The 20,691-nt window shown below is 34.5% G+C and overlaps 2 protein-coding genes and 2 pseudogenes across 5 annotated transcripts; 3 read left to right on the forward strand and 1 right to left on the reverse strand.

The window, feature by feature from the left end:
* Positions 1–144: 144 nt before the first annotated feature.
* On the forward strand, positions 145–799 carry AT5G30341 (uncharacterized protein; the record flags this gene model as incomplete). The annotated part of the gene is made up of 4 exons (NM_147960.1): positions 145–246; positions 277–429; positions 502–591; positions 683–799. 4 exons carry the CDS (start codon positions 145–147, stop codon positions 797–799), a joined length of 462 nt encoding a protein of 153 aa, NP_680265.1.
* Positions 800–2,460: 1,661 nt separating this feature from the next.
* AT5G30406 lies at positions 2,461–6,696 on the reverse strand (annotated as a pseudogene; the record flags this gene model as incomplete). The annotated part of the gene is made up of 1 exon: positions 2,461–6,696.
* Positions 6,697–8,212: 1,516 nt separating this feature from the next.
* Positions 8,213–8,800, forward strand: AT5G30428 (annotated as a pseudogene; the record flags this gene model as incomplete). The annotated part of the gene is made up of 1 exon: positions 8,213–8,800.
* Positions 8,801–14,064: 5,264 nt separating this feature from the next.
* Positions 14,065–15,815, forward strand: AT5G30495 (Fcf2 pre-rRNA processing protein). Of its 2 annotated transcripts, NM_147961.4 has the most exons (6): positions 14,065–14,212; positions 14,326–14,580; positions 14,663–14,723; positions 14,802–14,879; positions 14,980–15,092; positions 15,444–15,815. In NM_147961.4, exons 2-6 carry the CDS (start codon positions 14,348–14,350, stop codon positions 15,547–15,549), a joined length of 591 nt encoding a protein of 196 aa, NP_680266.2. In that variant the 5' UTR covers positions 14,065–14,212; positions 14,326–14,347; the 3' UTR covers positions 15,550–15,815. The 2 variants fall into 2 exon arrangements, with proteins under 2 accessions (NP_680266.2, NP_851091.1); NM_180760.2 differs by lacking the exon at positions 14,065–14,212 and having other exon boundaries at positions 14,260–14,580; positions 15,444–15,758.
* Positions 15,816–20,691: the final 4,876 nt, after the last annotated feature.

Genomic DNA, 20,691 nt, shown 5'->3' on the forward strand with positions numbered 1-20,691 from the left:
AAATACAAAGTTGCAGGAATGAAAAGCGTCTGCTGAATAATAGTGCAAAATTCGTGTCTCTAAAGTGCATGTCTGGGGGCGAAACCCTTAGAGACTTATTTCTACTAAGATAAGAAAGCGGGCTTCGAGCCCACTTAACGGCCCATGGACGGCGTGATCAAGAGTGTCGGCTCAAAGTGGGCTTCTTTATGGGCTTCGAATGGGCTTCGAATGGGCCTTCTCTTCTCTTCTCTTTCTGATGCTCAGGTTGTCTGGTTGAGTTCGGATTGATCAGAGGATCGGGGTGGTGGTCGAGTAGGTTGGTTGACAGAATGGTCTAGGCTGCTTCTTGGCCTCTGTGATCGAGTAAGTGTGTCAGTTGTCAGGATGGACTGGTTCTTCTCCTCTCCGATCGAGTATAACTGGTGGACTGGCAAAGTGGACTGCCTGGTCGCCTATACGATAGAGTAGAATTGTAGAATGGATTGCCTCCTCTCCTCTGCGATCGAGTATATCTGGCAGAATGGACTGCCTGGTCTACTCTGCGATCGATTAGAAGTGTCTGGATGGACTGCTGAGCTGACTGCTTCCCTCTCTGCTACTGGTGATCGAGTATGTTGGTGGAAGTGTGACTTTCTGTTCTGTTTTCCTTCTTTCTGAGCACCAATAGCTCCAAAACACCTGAAACAACTCTAGAATGCAGAATGTATGCAAGACTAGTCCTAGACTCGACCAAAGATGCAAAATGTACAAAAATGATGGTGAATGCTATGAAAGATGGATGAAACTAGACTCAAAAGAAATGGTGGTTCAAGTTTAGTAACAGGGGACCCTCAAAAGAAATGGACTGAGCTTTAGGAGAATGCTAAAGGTAAGAGCCAACCTATGCATACAAGAATAGTATCCCATCTACCCAAAAACATAGACAGTGTATACACCAACAGATGGTACTACCCTCAAGCCCAGAATATGATCCTAGTTCTACCCTTTGCACTCAAGGCATTTTTTTTATTTTTTCATTCTTATCTTAGATCAAACCACTCTTTCTTTTCTTTGTCTCTTATTCTAAGGAGAAGTTTCTTTTACTTTGATGGATCTAGTGGACTTTGGTTTTCTTTGACAACTATGGCTCTTGTTATCTTCTTGTGATCAAGACTTTTCTATACTTTTTTCTTCAGTTGTTATAGAGCCTATATTTTTTTTAGTTCCCCAAAATCCATTACTAGACTAACTTGTTTCTCAACTTCCTTTTCCTAAGAACATCAACATTTCCTTTCTCTCTTATTTTTCTAATATACTCGACCCCCACTTAAAAAAAAATAGACACCCACCTAGTCCTATCTAGCCCAGAAAACGTGGACTAGAACTACATGAGACACTACTCTTGTCGGCTCAAACCTAACACTTTCTTCCAAGCTCAATCCTGAAACAGGCCTCACAATCACACACGATATATAACAGGGCTCAAAAGAAAGGTTTGGTTAAGGGCAAGGGAAACTACTTCAATGATGGAAGCAGCTACTTGGGTTAGCAAGGGTGGTGAAAAGTTTAAAGAAAACCCAAGTATGTATATGGTATCCATGAGTTCAAATTCGATGCTAAGACATGATAATTGCAAGTCAGATTCAGGTTCAAATTGATAGGGAATGGTATCAGATAATAACAGTGTGATCGAGTAGAGCATTCAAGACATGGTGCAGTTTTACTTCAATTTTATTGACTACGCATCAGACAACTACCAACTATGAACCAAAATGCTTACAAGGCTATCTCATCATAATCCCCAATGCATATGCGACAATCCTATATGAAACATCCTAGACTCAATCCTAAATGTGATGCAACTATATGAACACTCTGTTTTTGTGGAATACATTTTCAGAAATTTTTCAATTTTTTTGTTTTTTTCTATGCCTTAGATGAAGTTAAGACTCAAATGATGCAAATAAGACTCACTAGCAAACATGTTAAATACTTCTTGAATCCTCCCCCAAACTTAAACTACATAGTCCCTTGTGTAGTAGAAGTCTAAAGAAGAGTTCAAGAGACACTAAAACAAAACAAAAACAGAAAATGGTATATACAATGATGGTTGTGTGTGGTACCTCAGTTGAAGACACTGAAGACGTAGTCGTCCATCTCCTCTCTGGTGTAATCCCATGGAATACTGGGACCTTGTTGTTGTTCCTGCTCCTCTGGTGCGGGATACTCGATCGTAGTGTTCCGGGTTCAATCAAAATTTTATAATTTTTGGACTCCACTGGACTGATATACTCGATCACCACCCTTGAGATAGAGTAGAAATTTTGAATTTTTACTCTATCTCCAAGTCGTTCCTCTGTTCCTGAGAACCACAAATATAACCAAAGCAAATCAAAAGTAACAAGAATAGAAAAATTATTTACAAGGATAATCATGGGACTTCCTCCCAAGTGAGCTTGTTTAAAGTCTCTAGCTTGACTCCTCACACTTATTGGGCTTTTACAGGCTCCTCCAAAGGAACAAAAGTTCCTTCTGGAATAAATTGATCTGCCATGTACTTCTTGAGCCTCTGCCCATTGACTGTGAAGTCTCCATTCTTCCCAACTAGAATGATAGCACCATAAGATCGGACTACAGTAACAGAGAAAGGACCAGACCATCTCGATTTGAGCTTGCCTGGAAAAAGCCTCAGGCGAGAGTTGAACAGCAGCACTTGATCACCAACCTTAAAATCTCTTGAAATTATCTTTTTGTCATGAAAAGATTTGGTTCGCTCCTTGTAGATTTTGGAACTCTCATAAGCTTCTAAGCGAATCTCGTTTAGATCGTTCAGTTTGATCAACCGCTTCTCCTCTGTAGTTTTAATGTCAAAGTTCAGGAGTTTAACTGCCCACATGGCTTTATACTCAAGCTCAACAGGCAGGTGACACGATTTTCCATAGAGAAGGTTGAAAGGAGTCGTGCCAATAGGGGTCTTGAAAGTATGTACTTGTTTCCATAAGAAGATGGAAATGGACCCATGAAATCAATTCCCCAAACGTCAAAAATATCAACTTCCAAGATCGGATTTTGAGGCATCTCATTCCTTCTGCTGATGTTCCCCTTTCTCTGACATAAATCACATTTTGAGATAAATTCCTGAGCATCCTTAAACATTGTCGGCCACCATAAACCTGCTTACAGGATTTTTGACACTGTTTTGAAAGTTGCAAAGTGGCCACCATAGGCAGATCCATGGCAATGCAGTAGGATGCCTTCAGTTTCGTCTTCTGAGACGCATCGCCTATAGATCTTATCTTTAAGAGTGTGCAGAGATAGGGTTTGTCCCAGTAAAAATGGTTAATGTCCTTGAAGAACTTCTTCTTCACATAGCCCGACAGACTCGGAGGGTCCTCACCACCAACCAAGTAATTGACGTGATCAGCATACCACGGAAGCTTGTTCTCTACTGCACAAACTTGATCGAGTGATTTTTTAGTTTGAGTCCTCTTGTTAAGTTGCTGAATCGCTATTAGCTGTTCTTCTAGCATGGAGTCGTCAATGGGTACCTCGTCTTCAATTCTCATCCTAGAAAGATGGTTAGCTACACCATTTTCAATCCCCTTCTTATCAACAATCTCCATGTCAAACTCTTGGAGCAATAAGATCCATCTCAACAGCCTGGGTTTGGTATCCTTCTTCGCATATATATGCCTCAAAGCAACATGATCAGTGTATACTGTCACCTTAGAACCCACCAAGTAGCTTCTAAATTTCTCGAATGCGAATACCACAAACAGTAATTCCTTCTCAGTGGTGGCATACCTCACTTGTGTATCATCCATAGTCCTGCTGGCATAATAGATGACATGTAGCTTCTTATCAATCTTCTGCCCAAGTATTGCTCCTACAGCGTAGTCTGAAGCATCACACATGATTTCAAATGGATAGTCCCAATTAGGAGCTTGGACTATTGGAGCAGAGACCAAAGCTTCCTTGATTGTCTTAAAAGCTGTTAGACATTCTTCATCAAATATGAATTTTGCCTCTTTGCACAGTAGTCTAGTGAGTGGCCTAGCCAGCTTGGAGAAGTCTTTGATGAATCTTCTATAAAAGCCTGATGCCCAAGAAAACTCTTGATGTCCTTCACAGTCTTTGGTGGCTGTAATTGCATCATAACATCGACCTTAGCCTTATCAACTTCTATCCCTTTCTCTGAGATTCTGTGCCCCAAGACAATTCCTTCTCTCACCATGAAGTGGCATTTCTCCCAGTTCAGTACCAGATTGGTTTCCTCACACCTCTTGAGTACCCTGCACAAATTTAACAAACAGGAGGAGAAGGAGGACCATACACGGAAAAATCATCCATGAATACCTCGACCGTCTCCTCTATCAAATCGGAGAAAATAGAAGTCATACACCGCTGAAAAGTAGCAGGTGCGTTGCAAAGCCCAAAAGGCATTCGCTTGTAAGCAAAGGTCCCATAAGGACAAGTGAAGGTAGTTTTCTCTTGATCGTTTGGGTGGATAGGAATTTGAAAGAATCCACTGTATCCATCTAGAAAACAGTAGTAGGGATGGTTTGCTAATCTTTCTAGCATTTGATCAATGAAGGATAATGAGAAATGATCTTTTCTAGAGGCTGCATTAAGCTTCCTAGAGTCGATACACATCCTATGTCCTGTTATGGTCCTAGTGGGTATCAGTTCATCTTCAGAATTTTTTATGACTGTCATACCTCCCTTTTTGGGAACAGAATGGACTGGAGATACTCAAGTGCTATCAGATATAGGGTAGATTATACCCGCGTCTAATAGTTTAAGTATCTCTTTCTTTACCACTTCTTTCAGGTTTGGGTTTAATCTTCTTTGAGGTTCAATACTAGAATAAGATTCGTTTTCTAAATGAATTCTATGGGTGCATAGGGTGGGTGAGATCCCCTTGATATCATCTAGTGAATATCCTATAGCTCTCCTATATTTTTTTAATTCAGTTAATAACAGATTAACTTGATCGGTGTTTAGCTCATCACTAATGATAACAGGGTAAGTAGAGTTTTGTCCAAGGAAAAAGTACCTTAACCTTTTTGGCTGCGGTTTCAGATCCACCTTTGGTGCCTTGAGTTCGGACCAGTCGTCGGATGTCAGATCGGCGTCAGAGGGAAGGTTGTGATCGAGTAGCTCGGTCGAGTGGACAGTCTGTTGAATGACGTGATCGAGTATATTCTGCTCCTTTGCATTTCCGAACAAATCGTCATACTCCTCTGGATTCTCAACTTCTTTATGCATATCTAACAACTTCCGGTACCCCAAAGTTTCCAAGTGTAAATCTTCTTCTTTCCCATCCTTTGTTAGAGCATTCTATAGATGGTCTTCTTCTGCTAGCTCTTCTGCAGTTCATCAGCCAACATATCCGTCTCTTCAATCCAGAAGACCTTTCCTTCTATTGTAGGCTTCTTCATGGTGTTAGTGATGTCGAAGGTCATCTTGAGTTCTTTGCCAATGTTAAGATTGATCTTTCCTTTCTTGACATCAATGATGGCTCCAGCTGTAGCTAAGAAGGGTCTTCCTAGGATCAAAGGGTCCCTGGGTTCTTCATCCATTTCTAGCACCACAAAGTCTGTAGGAACCTCCACAGTGCCTATCCTTACTGGTAAGTCTTCTAGCAAACCATGAGGTATTCTGATGGATCTATCTGCTAGAATCAAAGAAATGTTGCAGGCCTTGTATTTACTGAAACCAAGTCTCTTGGCCACCGAGAGAGGCATCAAGCTTACGGATGCTCCCATGCTTCACAGAAGGTTTCAGTATTTTGCTGTGTGAATCCTGATATCTCATTCCGGAGTCTGGCAGTTCTGGAGTTGGAGAAAAATTTAGCCAGGAAGGCTTTCTTGCAGTCGTCCCAAGTTGTGACTGATCCCTGGGGTAGCTTCTTCTCCCACAGATGGGCTTTGTCTCCAAGTGAAAACGGGAACAGGCGAAGCTTGAAACCATCTTCACTAACTCCATTAATTTTTGTAAGGCTGCAGAGCCTTTCAAACTCGTCCAGGTGATCGAGTGGGTCTTCCATTGGCAGGCCGTGAAATTTGTTCCCCTGAACCATAGCAATGAGACCGCTCTTGATCTCGAAATTATTGTTCTGAACCGGCAGAGGGACAATGCCGTGACGCAGGTTATGGTTGTGTGGGAAGTCGCCAGCGCCAATGTTGTTGGGCAATTCTTGCTCATCTACAACGTCAGCCATCGTGTGTGTATGTGTCTGTTCTCTTAGAGAGCAAGCGATGCGGTCGATGTTGTCGTTGAAGAGGAGGTTCTGATGTCCTTGTGACCGTGATGAAGTTACAGTAGCTTGCTGCATCGAGTTGACTCATGTATGGCTTGGCTATTCCTTTGTAGAATAGATTGATGAGTTGGCTCTCTTGGAAGCAATGTTGGGGAAATTCACGCTGATAAGACCTGAAGCGGAGCCTGAGTGAACGAAGAGATTTGCAAACGAAATGCCTCTGTCACGGATTCATCGAAGAAGTGATTCATGAATGCATTCTTTGTATCAGTCCATTTGGTTAGTGAACCTGGTTCTAGTTGACGCAACCATGATGTTCCTTTGCTTGCGAGAGAGTGGGGGAAGAGTTTGCAAAGAAGGTAATCAGCTGGTACACCTTCCGCTTTGATAGAGGACACTATGCCTTCGAAGACTTCCAAATGATCTAATGGTGATTCATCGGGAGCTCCTCTAAACTCTTGATACAAGATCATAATAGGCAGGGTGTATAGCAAAGTCTTCTCTTTCAAATGGAGGTAGCTTGAATGATGATCGGTTGGTGTAGAAGAGATCAGTTCTGTTGAAGTCGCCTATTGTAGCCGTCTGGTTCTGCAGAGGGTGTCGATCGACACCAGGATGGTGTCGGTATACACTATCGTGAAAATCTGCCATTGAAACGTGATTCTCAATCTGAAGGTACCTGAAACACAAGAGACCAGAAGACAAAGAAACACGTAAGTAGGTGATAGAAAAGAAGTATCTAGACCTAAAATGACACCTAGTCTAATGGTGAACTAAAAGAGAACTTCGGCAACAGCACCAAATTTGATATAGCTCAAATTGCCTTAAGCTTACTCCCTCAAATAAGAGATCGTCGTTAGCACTTAAGGGTCGAATTCCACTGAGCTCTCGATGTTCACACAATAGACTTATGATGTTATTTAATAAGCTAGACAAAGCAATTGGATGTAAAAGACAAATAAGCAAGTAAACGAGGTGTAAATTCAAGTGATTAAAGCGTCGGGTTTAAGGAATTGTCGCGGGAGATAGATAAATTGTAAATCTAGCTAATATTAGGATTGTTATCGCACCATTCTCAAACTCAAACTATAATTTTAGAGTGACCGGTGGTGTTCCGCGAAACTCTTTATACTTAGAGCTAAGATAACCGGAGAAGCCGAGAAATCCTATACTAAAGCATTCATTGTTATCAAGCTTGATTAGTTCACCTAGTATCTAAACCAGAGCCCTTCTATGAGCCTACCTGTTCTTTCTTAAATGCCTAGGCTCATCTATGATAGTTCAAACAACAAGTACCTATGGTAGGCATACCTATTATCTAATATCAAGTTTTAGGTGATCAATCTAAAACTAGCAATAAAAATAATCAAGATGAAGAACTCTAAGAATAATCCTAAGCGGTTTTCGATCTACTAATCCATCTAAATCCCTATTGAGACTCCTTAAACCCAACAAGGTGATTACTTAGACATGATAACGGTAACACAAATCATAATCTGAATAGTTTGCATTGATGAATTAGGATAGAAGTGAAAGGAGTTCAGAATGCTCTCTAATGGGATTGGATTCTTCTCTCAAAATGTGTATCAATCTCTGAAACAAAACTTAGGTCTAACAAATGACCAAACAATTAGGTATATTCGTGTCTAAAAACGTGCATGGACTACTTTGCAACTAAGGCAAACTCCAGGGCTTCTCAAAGACTTGGCAGAAGGCAGAAAATCCCATAGCCGAAATAAGGGTGTCGATCGACATAGGTTGGGTGTTGATCGACACCATCTTTTGAAAAAACGTCTTTGATAATCTTTATTGCTGAAAAGCTTCCAAAATTCCTTATTATACTCCATAGCTCCAAGATGTGTAAGAGTGCCTTAAATGACTCAAAACATACGAAAAGATTAGAAAGAGTCTAAAAACAACTCTGAAACTATGTTTGAAATCAGTAAAAACTAGGACATATCAAAAAGTAAAAGTAGGGATATATCATTAATATCACCTTCAAACTGCTTTGACTAAAAGTAGTGAAGCTGGATTTCTCTCCATCAAACCTTGAGCTGTGAGAAGTCATTAGACTCACACAACGAAGTACAAGGATCAAAGATCTTTAAAAGTTTCATTGCGTCAGAAACAGAGGATGTTGCATTGAACGAGGAAGGCTCAATTGATACTCGACCACAGTGCTCAACCAAACAGCTAAAGTCAAGCATGAGGGCATCTAATGATTGGTTAAAACTTAAGGAGAGGTCTAAATGGCAAGGAAAAGCCATATAAGAGCTAATTGACAATTAGAGAGAGCTAAAGTTTAAATCAAAGATTTCAAGGGAAAATTAACCAAACTCCTCTCAACATCAAAGAAGTTCAAAACGATAAAGCCATTGCTCTGGTTAGCAAAGAAAGATGTGAATTCACATTGGAATGGTCTAGAGAAGAAAACCATCCAGATGATCAAAAAGAAGATTACTTCCAAGAAAGGTCCATTGAGTACAAATTAGAGTCCTGCCAAGAGGGCATGATGAATTTGATGTTGTATCTACTAAGGAAGGAGAGGAGACGTTAATTCTAATCTATCACCCTCCTTAAGTCTAATAAGTGTGAGGAGTCAAGTTAGAGACATAAAACAAACTCACTTGGGAGGAAGTCCCATGACTATCCCTATATATGGTTTTTATTTTCTTGTTACTTTTGTTTTGTTTTGGTTGTCTTATTGGTTCTCAGGAAATGAATAGCAATTGGAGTAATCAACAGAGATGCGAGCAAGTGGTTGGTATAAAGTTTTCCAAAATTTTCAAAAACACTCTTTCGCAACGTCGCTAGAAAAGCTCGAGAGTGCGATCTAATGGTTTTGGGATAATATCTTTCTCAACAACAATGTCAAACCACTCGAACGCAACCTAGAAGTTGTATGATCGAGTGATCTCCTAGTAGGATTTCCCAAAAACACTCGATCGCAAGGTAGAGTGAGAGCGACCACAGAACTTCAATGACAACTCATGCTTCCATAAAGTCAAATAGACTTTAATCTCCACCGACACTCCAAAAAGCCCATGCTCTGTCCCCTTGTCTCCCATGACGAAAAAAGTAAATGATCAAGCACAATGACGAGGAGATGGCGGAACCGCACCAAGGACCGGTCATGCCAATGGAGTACACTCAAGCGGAGATGGATGACTACATCACTTTGTCATTGTTTCATCCACATTTTATCTCATTAGTAGTCATTTTAATGTGTTTTGCATACTTAGACGATTTTGCATTAGGATTGCATGTGCGCATATTGGATTGTTTTCAGGTACTTTGGATACTTTTGGTGTTCAAACAGAGGAGAAATAAAACAGAAAGTTTGGATGCTCAATCACACCCTCATCCAATTACTAGATCGCAACCTCAGAGTCTAACAGGGCAAAACACTCGATCACAACCCCGAAAAAGCTAGAAGCTCAGTTTCACTCTATCGCGAAGCCGGAGGAATCACCCACCAAACAACGCGATAACTAGGAAGGCCATCTACTCATTCTACACTAAACCAAACAAGCTGAGTACACGAAAGAGAAGAGAAGCTGAAGAAACCACTCGTTCACCACTGATATGGTTCAAATTGCTTTAAACCTACTCTCTCAAATAAGAGATTGGTTGCAGTACTTAAGGGTCGAATTTCCTCAAAGTTCTTTTGTTCATACAATGAATCAAACGTCCAGATTAAGCTAGCAGAAAATGACTGAAATAAAAAGTAAACAAAGTAAGAAAACATCTGATTGATTTGATGTGAAACATTAAATAAAGAGGTAGGAGTAGGGTATTCTCAGGAAATTATTGGTTAGTAGATCTAATGATAGCTAGGTTATTATCGAACCATTCTTAAACTCAAACTCTAATTATGGAATAACTGGTGGTGTTCCGCAAAACTTCCTATACCTATAGCTAAGAATAACCAGAGAAGCCGAGAGATCTTTAACTTAAACATGCATTTTAAAAAAGTTCAATTGTTCACCTTAGTAGATAGGTCGATTCTTATTACACACCTATAAACCAGGCTCATCAAATAATAGATCCAACTACAGATACCTATCGCGAGTATATCTATTGTCTGGATTCAAGATCTAGTTAATTACTCTAGATTTAGCATTAAGAATAATCAAAGATGAGGAATTCTAAAGATAACCTAGCAAAGGGGGCGATCTACTAAACCATATGAATCCCTAATGAGAAACCCTATTCTTAAGAAGCAAACTACTCTGACATATTGATTGAAACAAGCAACACAATTGAGATAGAAAGCATAAACACAGCAAATAAGATTAGAGTATGAAAGGATCTCTTCACTGTATGGAAAACTGGATGAATCTCTGAAAATAGGGATGAATAGCTTATGTCTCTCTGAAAACTTGGTAGGAAAGAACTTAATAGGTATAAACAATGACCTCTAAAACTATATATATGCCGTATAAAAGGGTCATGGACTAATAATGCAAATAGAGAAGTCTTTTGGGGCAAATTTCCACTTTTGTAAACTTGAAAGCGTCATGGACTTTTCTGGGCCAAAACTGGTATCGATTGACACCATGACTGTGTCGATCGACACCAGGAGTGTGTCGATCGACACTCTCTCTGAATCTGGAACTGAAATCGTCCTTAGCTTCCTTTTCCTTAGCTCTTGCTCCAAAATGTCTCCACATCTCCATTGTCGTCCCACTGCATAGAATACCTGAAAAGACTCGGGAAATAACATAAAGACTCGAAATCCTAAATCTAAAACATAGATAAAATCAGTAAAAACAGGGTTATATAGACCACCTCAAGACATCAACTCGATCGCACCACTCGATCGCAAGGTCGCTAGACCATTCCATCTCATCTTCACTCCTTACCACTCGATCGCAAGATAGAATCCCTAAAGCCCAGTTTGATTCATGACATACTCGATCACAGGGAGGCCCATTTCAGCCCATCAAATGCTCGATCGCAGGGTCCCGACGTGAAGATTACTATCTATCTAGTTTCCTTATTGTTTAATTTTTCTTTTATAAATAGCCTCTAGGGGTTTTCCCTAGGGTATCCATCCATTATCTTAATACCATCTTTTCGCAAACTTTTGTAGCCGCAACACTCTCCTGCGATTTTGTATTCACTTTCAAGTTTTTGATTTTTCAGTTTTCGTTTCATCCTTTATCATTTCTGTTATCATGTTATCATTTGTTGCATTGCTATTGTTTTTGATTATGTATGGGTAGTGAACTGTATTTCTGAGGATGGGATAGAGTAGTTGTAGTGTCCTGGGTCGCTTTAGTTAGTTGAGTTTAGAATATTAGAGTCCCTTCTGGATTAGTTGCACTTATTGCTTGTTCCTTTTTGATCAACTAAAAAATGAATCAGACATTTCCGCGCTCAAAAAGCTTTTGATGGAATGTCGGATCTATTAATTCCAGCGATATTAATCTCTATCCCAAGGGATTGGCCGTTTAGAACGGGTATTGGGTTTAACAAGTTGATTCATATTGCCAGCTTAGTTAGAGATCGCTAGTGGTGCTTAAATTAGTGTCTGGCACTACTTGAGGATTTGTTGCACGGTAGTGAATAAATCTTTTGTTGAACTTGTTGTTTAGGGATAGCTTCTATGAAGTTTTTGTCAACCATCTAAGTAGATTAAGGAGACCACGCTATTCGATTACCTCATCCTTAAGAATCTCTCATCCATTTGATTGCCTGTTATCACTTCTGCTTTGTTATTCATCTGCCTGTTATTGCCATTTCATATTTTAGTTTCATTTCATTTCTGTTATTGCACATTAGGACTATTAGAAACCAACAACTCTCCGCTTGGCTTGACTTAGTGCATTCTAATCATATCTCATCTGTTAGCATCACACTAGATTGGATGGACAACCTAAAATACTACAACGACACGATAGTGTTTTAGGATTAGTTGTTCGAAAAACTTATTATCAAGAATTCTTTCAATTACATAAAAAACAATTATCATATTTAGAAAACAATACCAAAATTTTTTGATATAGTAAAATATTAGAATTAAATTCAAAGAAAAACTAATACGAATTTAAGCATAACAACAATGCTAGAATTATATTTTAAAGAACTTTCTTACATATAATCTATACATATAGTTGATACATTTATATAGTTATTAATTTATGATTTTGATGAGACCATATATTTGCATATAACTTTCAAAAAACTTATTATCTTATTAATTTATCTACTTATCTTACTTTTTACATTGAACCCAACTAGGGACCGGCATAATTTATAAATTTATTGAGGTTATTAGTTTATCGAATATTAATTTATAGAGGTTCAAGAAAGATTGTACAAAATTCAAGAAGGATTTCATGAAATCAGAATATGTTACGCAAAAAAAATAATTTGAATTTCATGAAACATTTCCTAAGTTGCTTAGAATCCTTTCTAAATTTTGTAGAATCCTTCATTAATGTTTTTTAGGGGAAAATTTGGCGTAAAAGTTTTTGATTGAAAATTTTTGACTGAATTTTTTTTACAAAAAAATAAGAAAAATACTTTCTAATACCCTTTTCATGATGCCCCTTTTCAACTCTACCCTTTTGTTTTATCCATTTTTATTTCTACCCTTTTTAAATTTTTAATGACCATTTTACCCCTATTTTGAAACTGTTTTAGGTTAACAAAATGAAATATTAATATTTTTCGTCTAAAATATTCCAAAACAAATTTCCCGCCAAAAAATTTCGAAAAAAAAATTTCCTGCCAAAATTACTTTTTCAAAAAAAAAAAATCCCGCAAAATATTTTTTTTGGCGGGAAATAGATTTACAAGAGATTTTAAAAGGGTTTTAAAAGATTTACAAGGGATTTTAAAATGGTTTTAAAATATTTACAAGGAATTTTAAAAGAAAGATTTACAAGGGATTTTAAAAGGGTTTTAAAAGATTTACAAGGAATTTTAAAGGGCTTTAAAAGATTTACAAAAGTTTTTTAAAGATTTTTAAAGGTTTAAAATTGTTTTAAAAGGATTTTAAAATATTTACAAGAGATTTTAAAAGGGTTTTAAAATATTTACAAGGGATTTTAAAGGGCTTTAAAAGATTGTTAAAGAGTTTAAAAGTATTTTGAATGATTTACAAGGGATTTCAAAAGAGTTTTAAAAGATTTATAAGAGATTTTTAAAGGGTTTAAATGGAGTTAAAAGGATGTACAAGGGTTTTTAAAAGTTTTTTAAAAAATTTACAAGAAGACCCTTTAAAAACTCTTGTAAATCTTTTTAAAACCTTTTAAAATTCCTTGTAAATCTTTTAAAACCCTTTTAAAATTGCTTGTAAAACCCTTTTAAAACCCTTTTAAAATTTCTTGTAAATCTATTTCTTTCCAAAAAAATTTACAAGGATTTTTAAAAGTATTTTTTTGGTTGAGAAAAAATTTGCCGGGAAAAAAGTTTGGCGGAAATTTTGTTCGGTGGAAAAATTTCAGTTTCCAATTACATGTTCTTATTAGATGAGGATAATTTGGTCATTTTAAAAATAGACAACATAAAAGAGTATTGTTGAAAAAGGATAGTAAAAAAAGGTAGTTTTGCAAATCTCCCAAAAAATAATATCTAGAATTTTTTTTGATTGTTATGTATTATTAAAATATTTTTAATTGTTAATTTTAATAATAAAAATAAAAATAATTATTGAGTGCTAATTTTGTCTAAAACATTTCTTAATACTAATTTTGTCCAAAAAACTATAAATAGTGCGATATATTGGAATTTCTCAATTTTATATCAACTAAGAAAATATGGCAATTAAATCTATTTAAATTTTGGATATTTTCATAATAGACAACAAAATATCTTAAAGTTTTGGGGGCTATTTGTGTTTCTCTAAAAGTAAAGTGGTCAATTAGATAATGTACGAAACAAGGTTCCCTTCCTGAAACGCTCATCATCATCAATCGACGCCGTCCATTGTCGCACACAGTTCCATCAATTAGGGCTTTCGTCAGCCGGAATCTCCAGGTTAACTCTCTCTCTCTTCAATTTCCGATATAGTTTCGATGTTTTCTTGTTCAAAACCCTAACTTTATCTCTTGAGATACGATTACGAATTGATTGAAACTACCTTGTCACAGAGAACAAAGGCAATTTACAGTAATGGCAGAGACTAAACCATTGATAGGTCTTACGTGGGAACCAAAGCTTCCAGGCTTATCCTTAGACACGAAAACATGTTCCACTTCAAGCAAAAGAGTTGAGAGTCACGAAAGCAGTTCTCTCTGGATGTCTAAGTCAGAGCTTGTTGATGGTCTTTGTCTTCCTCCTAATGATCCAAAGAAGATTAATAAGATGATTAGGAAACAAATCAAAGACACAACTGGTTCAAACTGGTAACATTGCTTTCCTTTACTCAGATTATATTTACCCTTTTTGTTTGGTTCCGAGATTACATTATTTTATAACTGTGGATAGGTTTGATATGCCTGCACCAACAATGACTCCGGAGTTGAAAAGAGATCTTCAGTTGCTTAAGGTAATAGATTCTTTGCTTTGTTGTTGTTGTATTTGGTTTCCAAGTCCTAACATTATCCTAATTGTGTATCTATTGTAGTTGAGAACTGTAATGGATCCTGCTGTACACTACAAGAAATCTGTGTCACGGTCAAAGCTAGCTGAAAAATATTTCCAGGCAAGTTTCAGAACATTAAACTAGATTAAAGACAAGAACTTTTGTTTCGGCTTCTGTATTAATACCAACTTTTGTTGTTTCCTTTCTGTGAAAAAAACAGATTGGTACAGTAATTGAACCAGCTGAAGAGTTCTATGGAAGATTGACTAAGAAGAATAGAAAAGCAACTCTTGCTGATGAGTTGGTTTCAGATCCCAAAGTTTCTCAGTACAGGTTAGTTATTGCCACTGTGTATTAAGAAGCAATGTATAGGAAATGCTTAGATTCTGTATCATAAACATAAACAAGATTGTGATACGTCTCTAAATCTGGACTTGTTAATGAAGTTGGACCTATGTTAATCGTAGAAATTTTCGGCCATTGTCCTGGTGTGTATAATGTTTGTTTCACTTTCATGGATTGCAATATTGCCTACGTTTGTGTCAAGAATTATGTTAGGCGTTAGTATAAGTGTATGGTTATCTATTCAAATAAAGTTTGTGTTGAGAATTGAGATGTTGTAACTAAGATGATGTGTGCAAACTTTGCTAAGTGAATGTGTTTGTGTTGGTTATGGTTTTCCAGGAAGCGTAAAGTTAAGGAGATTGAGGAGAAGAGTAGAGCTGTTACAAATAAGAAGTGGAAGAAAAAGGGAAACCAAACCACGAACAAAAAGCAAAGAAGGAACTGATTTACTTTTGTTAGAATATGATTATAGTTTTGGGATACTTATTTTCTGTTTTGATTAGAATATTGATCATAGTATCGGGACACACTTTCTGTTGGTGCTATAGATTCACCTTACCCTGTAATGACTCTTGTTGTTTTATGGGCTTCGATTAAAGGATTTCTGTTATCGGTTAAGCGATGTTATTTTGAAAATGGTGGTTATGACACATCAAAACCAAACCATGTAAAGAGCTACTAACTGTGAAAATGGTTTAAGCAAGTAAAAATTGTGTCGTAGTTTACAGTTCTGCAGAATTGCAGGGTCAAATCACGAGGGCATGAGTGTTTACTTTTAGGCAGCACTTATCTCGCTTCATGGTTTTGGGTCATCTGGCACTACTGAGGACTGACCATGTCACACATCAGAGGCTAAAATAATTACACAGGCCGGTTTATTCTGATCCCTAATTTACATCCCTGCTTTAAATAAGAGGATATGTTGAACAAACATAAATCGATCACCGAAGGAGGTATAATAAACTAGTCTCCTCAGTCACATGCTGAATATATATTTGTTATTATACCAGTCAATTTCTCTTTTTCAGGGTACAAACGTCGAGCTCCATTTTCTTTCAAATTCTACATGATGTCGCTGTCCAGTGGTGCTTCTTTCTTTGTTCATAATTTTGGCTGCACGCGGTACAGTTACCAGCCATCCGATGCAAACTTTTCAGGTTCGAGTTGATGAAACATTTTGTCGCCTTTTGGATGTGATTTGTTCTATTACTAGAGTAGTTAAAGGTAACTAAGAGTGACTGACTTGTGGTGCATTGTTTTTTGTTTTCCAAATACAAGTTGAGTAGAGTATAAATCTTACTTTGCTGATTGAATAATGTTGCATAGGAGAGACCACCAGTGAGCCCTTCTCACCTCGCGATGACAGTGCGATGGATTGCTGATTGCCTTATTTGCCCTCAGATGCTTTCGAATACTTTCGATGATAGCCAACGATTTTACTTGGTAAGAATGGTTTCAACACACAATCAGTTTAGTTTTGCTCATGTTCATTTAAGAAAGAAGTGGAGGGATCAAAGTTGATATTAAGATTCCTGTAAAAAGGAAACAATAACAAGATATATAGAAAAATAAAAAAATATTTTTAAACAATGGAAATTTTCTAAAAATAAAGTTTTGTTATTATAAATACTTAATTTAAAACTAATCAGAGTATATAGTTTTTATTTTAAAATTTTATTAAATTGACAAAAATATTAAAATAAGGAAACAATTCTAAATTTTAAATTTCTTATCAAAATATGTAAAAATATAATAAATAATAAATATAAAGTTATAAGTTTTAAAACTTTATAAATATATATATATATATTATATATATATATATATATAATATAATCGATCATTATAATTCTCACTAAATTTGTTAGATTTTAATTATGATAGCCATTTCATTGGTTGATATTTTAAAACTTTATTCATTTTTTAAAAAAATAGTAGAAAAAAATAATTATGAAAACATATTTCAGCAAGTTGTGTATGAACCTTTGTTATTAGAATACATAAAATAATCCATACTAGTGTCACAAGATTTGTTATTATTCAATCTTCTAAGTTTTGGACATATATCTATCCACCATTAAAATATTATAAATATCCAGTCACAATTAGCTATTAATATTTTCAGTTTTATTAAATTTTTATACATAACATACTTACATAAAAAAGCAATATATGAAAATAAGTTAAACTAGATTTTAACTTGTGGTACACTGCGTGACGATTTCTTTTTAAAAGTTAGTATATATAAAAGTTTGCAAACTGTATCTATTTATAAAATATTTATATTTTATAGTTTACAATTGTTATTTAATAATGGTATACCAGAAGTATACAGAACAGTTGTTAATAAACTAGAGATTTAACCCTTATTAAAACGGGAGATTAGCAAAACTACCCTTTTTTTACTACTCTTTTGCAACAATACCTTTTTATGTCGTTCATTTTTAAAAATACACCTTCCCTTGAACAGAATGATCAAATTACCCTCATCTAATAAGAACATGTAATTGGAAACTGAAAGTTTCGGCGCCAAAATTTATTTTTCCTGCCAAAAAAATTTTCCGCAAAACTTTTTTTCCCGTCAAAAAACATTTCCCGCCAAAAAAAAAAAAAACCCGCCAAACTTTTTTTCTCGTAAATTTTTTTTCGCAGCCAAAAAAATGCTTTTAAAAATCCTTGTAAATTTTTTAAAAGCTTTTTAAAAAAACCTTGTAAAGTTTTTTAAAAGCTTTGGTAGTTGTTAAAAATTCTTGTAATTCATTTTAAAACCTCTTAAAATCTTTATAAAGTTTTTAAAAACATATGTAAATACTTTAAAACCCCTTTTTAAACCTTTGTAAATCATTTTAAAACCTTTTACAATAGTCTTACAAGATTTGCAATCGTTTGTTAAGCATAAGTAAGTGGCATTGAATGATTTACAAGGGATTTTAAAAGCTTATAAAAGGGTAAAACATGATTACAATCGTTTTTAAAGCATAAGTAAGTGGCATATAATGATTTACAAGGGATTTTAAAAGTGTTTGCATGGTTTACAATCGTTTTTAAAGCATAAGTAAGTGACATTGAATGATTTACAAGGGATTTTAAAAGCTTTTAAACCTTTGTAAATCCTTTTAAAACTCTTATAAAGTTTTTACAAGCATTTTTTAACTCTTAGAAAAAAATTGTAAGTATTTAAAACATTTATAACTCTTTTTGAACCATTTTAAAACTTTTGTGAACCTTTACAAAAGGTTTTAAAAGAATTTACAAGAGTTTTTAAAGGGTTTTCTTATAAATTCTTTTAAAAAATTTTAAAAACCCTTGTACATCTATTAAACCCCTTTTAAACCCTTTAAAAATCTCTTTTAAATCTTTTAAATACCCTTTTAACATCCCTTGTAAATCTCTTAAAACACTTTTAAACCCTTTCAAAATCCTTAAAAACCCTTGTAAGTCTTTTAAACCCTTTTAAAATCCTTTGTAAATCTTTTAAAATCTCTTTTAAAAAATCTTGTAAATCTTTTAAAACCCTTTTAAAATCCCTTGTAAATCTATTTCCTGCCAAAAAAGTTTTTTTTACGGGAAAAATGGTTTTGAAAAAAACTTTTGGCGGGAAATTTGTTTTTCGAAAAGATTTGGCGAGAATTTTTTTTCGAAATTTTTTGGCGGGAACATTTTGGCGGGAAATTTATTTTGGAATATTTAAGGCGAAAAAATATTAATATTTCATTTTGTTAGCCTAAATAAATTTACAAATAGTGGTAAAATAGTCATTAAAAATTTAAAAAGGGTATAAATAAAAATGGCAAATAGAAAATGGTAGAATTGAAAAGGGGTAGTGTGGAAAGAGCATTTTCAGCAATTATTCTATTAAAACGGTATATAAATATTATTTAATTATTGATTCAAACCCGTTTGCCACATAATCTTGATCCAAAATATAACATATCCCGTAATTGCTTAACCCATCACATGATTTATTTTTTAAAATAGTGAATTTTAAAATTTAGTGATTCTTTATTATCGAGAAAATTTTGCAAATTGTATCATTCTCTGGGATATTTATATATTATTGTTTCAAATTTTTATTAAGTAGTATTATATCACAGAAACCTTTTTTGATTTTATACAATTTTTTAAAAAATCAGATTGAATTGATATGTCTAATATTGGTGGTGTTAAAAATAATAAATTAAAAATTTAACTCGTATTGAAGCAGTGAATTAGTGATATTTTATTTTTTAATTAATATTGATTCAAAAATTCGTCTTGTCAAATTCTTTCTGCCAAAACCTCCATTTATTTTATTAATATTGATCTCATTTATAATATGATTATTAATTATTGTCTAAACATTTTAGCCGATATGGGATGTTGAACCCATATATTTTTCGTCAATTTGGTAATATATGTTTTTAAAATTTCAAATTATAATATATGCAGGAAACAAAATTGAGATTTGTTTTTACACTTTATATTATATGATGATTTAAAACAATTAAAAAATCAAATAAAATAATAGGAGATTAAATCTTAACCAAATATTCTAAATATATATGTTGTTAAATTTGAAAATTAAACCGATCCGACCAAAATTTAATGAACAAAATTATGAAATGGACCGATATCAAATTGACCCAAATGCATTTTACCCTACCCAAAAACAATTGCTACGAAAATACTATATAGATGTAAACCTTTGTTATTAGATATATAAAATAATCAATCATTATATCTAAGTCTCATTAAATTTTTAAAATTCCATCTTCAACCACAATAATACCCACTACATAAAAATAATTTATCACTATTTTCAATCAATTCAATAATTTTAATTTAAAATTTAATATTTGATCAATTGGATGAATTATTTATGAGTTAAAAAAAAGATGAAAACAATATATAGAAGGAAAAATATCCTACCAAAACAAATATATGAAAGGAAAGGCATATGAAAGGAAAGGCAAATGGAAACTTTTGTTGTTAAGAATAAATAAAATAATTTATATTAGTCTCATTAAATTTTTTAATATTCTATTTTCTAAGTTTGTTCACATCCACGGAGTAATTTGTTTTTTTACTTTCCAGCCGAATAATTAAGCAAGAGGTAAAACTAATTATTAAGCAAAAGGTGTGTATATATATTTATATGTGTGTATATAATTTATGAATTTAATATAAAACATTATAAAAAAATTCCAACTGACTAATTAAGCAAGAGGTAGAGAAAATTATTAAGTAAGAGGTGTATATATATATGTCTATATATGAATTTAATAGAAAAACCAAATTCTAGAAAGGAGAAAAAAATGACAATATATTGAAGCAAGAGGTACATACATTATTTTAATATGAATACATAAAATACTCTATATCAGTTTTTACTAAAATTTATAATGTTATTTTATAAGTTTACTCACATCTAACTATCCACATTATAATTTTAAATATTTAATCAAAATTAAATATCTCATTAATTATTAATCTTTATTGATTTTCTATATTAAGGTATTTTAGATAGAGCTTGTAGAGTTTATCTGTATATTTCAGATTCATAGTTTTATATTATAATACAAAATAAGTCCAATAACTAAAATTTTAG

Source organism: Arabidopsis thaliana, chromosome 5 (genome assembly GCF_000001735.4).
Source record: "Arabidopsis thaliana chromosome 5, partial sequence".
NCBI lineage: Eukaryota > Viridiplantae > Streptophyta > Magnoliopsida > Brassicales > Brassicaceae > Arabidopsis > Arabidopsis thaliana.

What these genes read in the sequence shown, in the direction of transcription:
- AT5G30495 (NM_147961.4), top strand. Translation starts at nt 14,348, where the DNA reads ATGGCAGAGACTAAACCATTGATAGGTCTTACGTGGGAACCAAAGCTT. An exon ending in GACACAACTGGTTCAAACTG is followed by an intron (nt 14,581 to 14,662) that starts GTAACATTGCTT and finishes AACTGTGGATAG; the next exon opens with GTTTGATATGCCTGCACCAA. An exon ending in GAGATCTTCAGTTGCTTAAG is followed by an intron (nt 14,724 to 14,801) that starts GTAATAGATTCT and finishes TATCTATTGTAG; the next exon opens with TTGAGAACTGTAATGGATCC.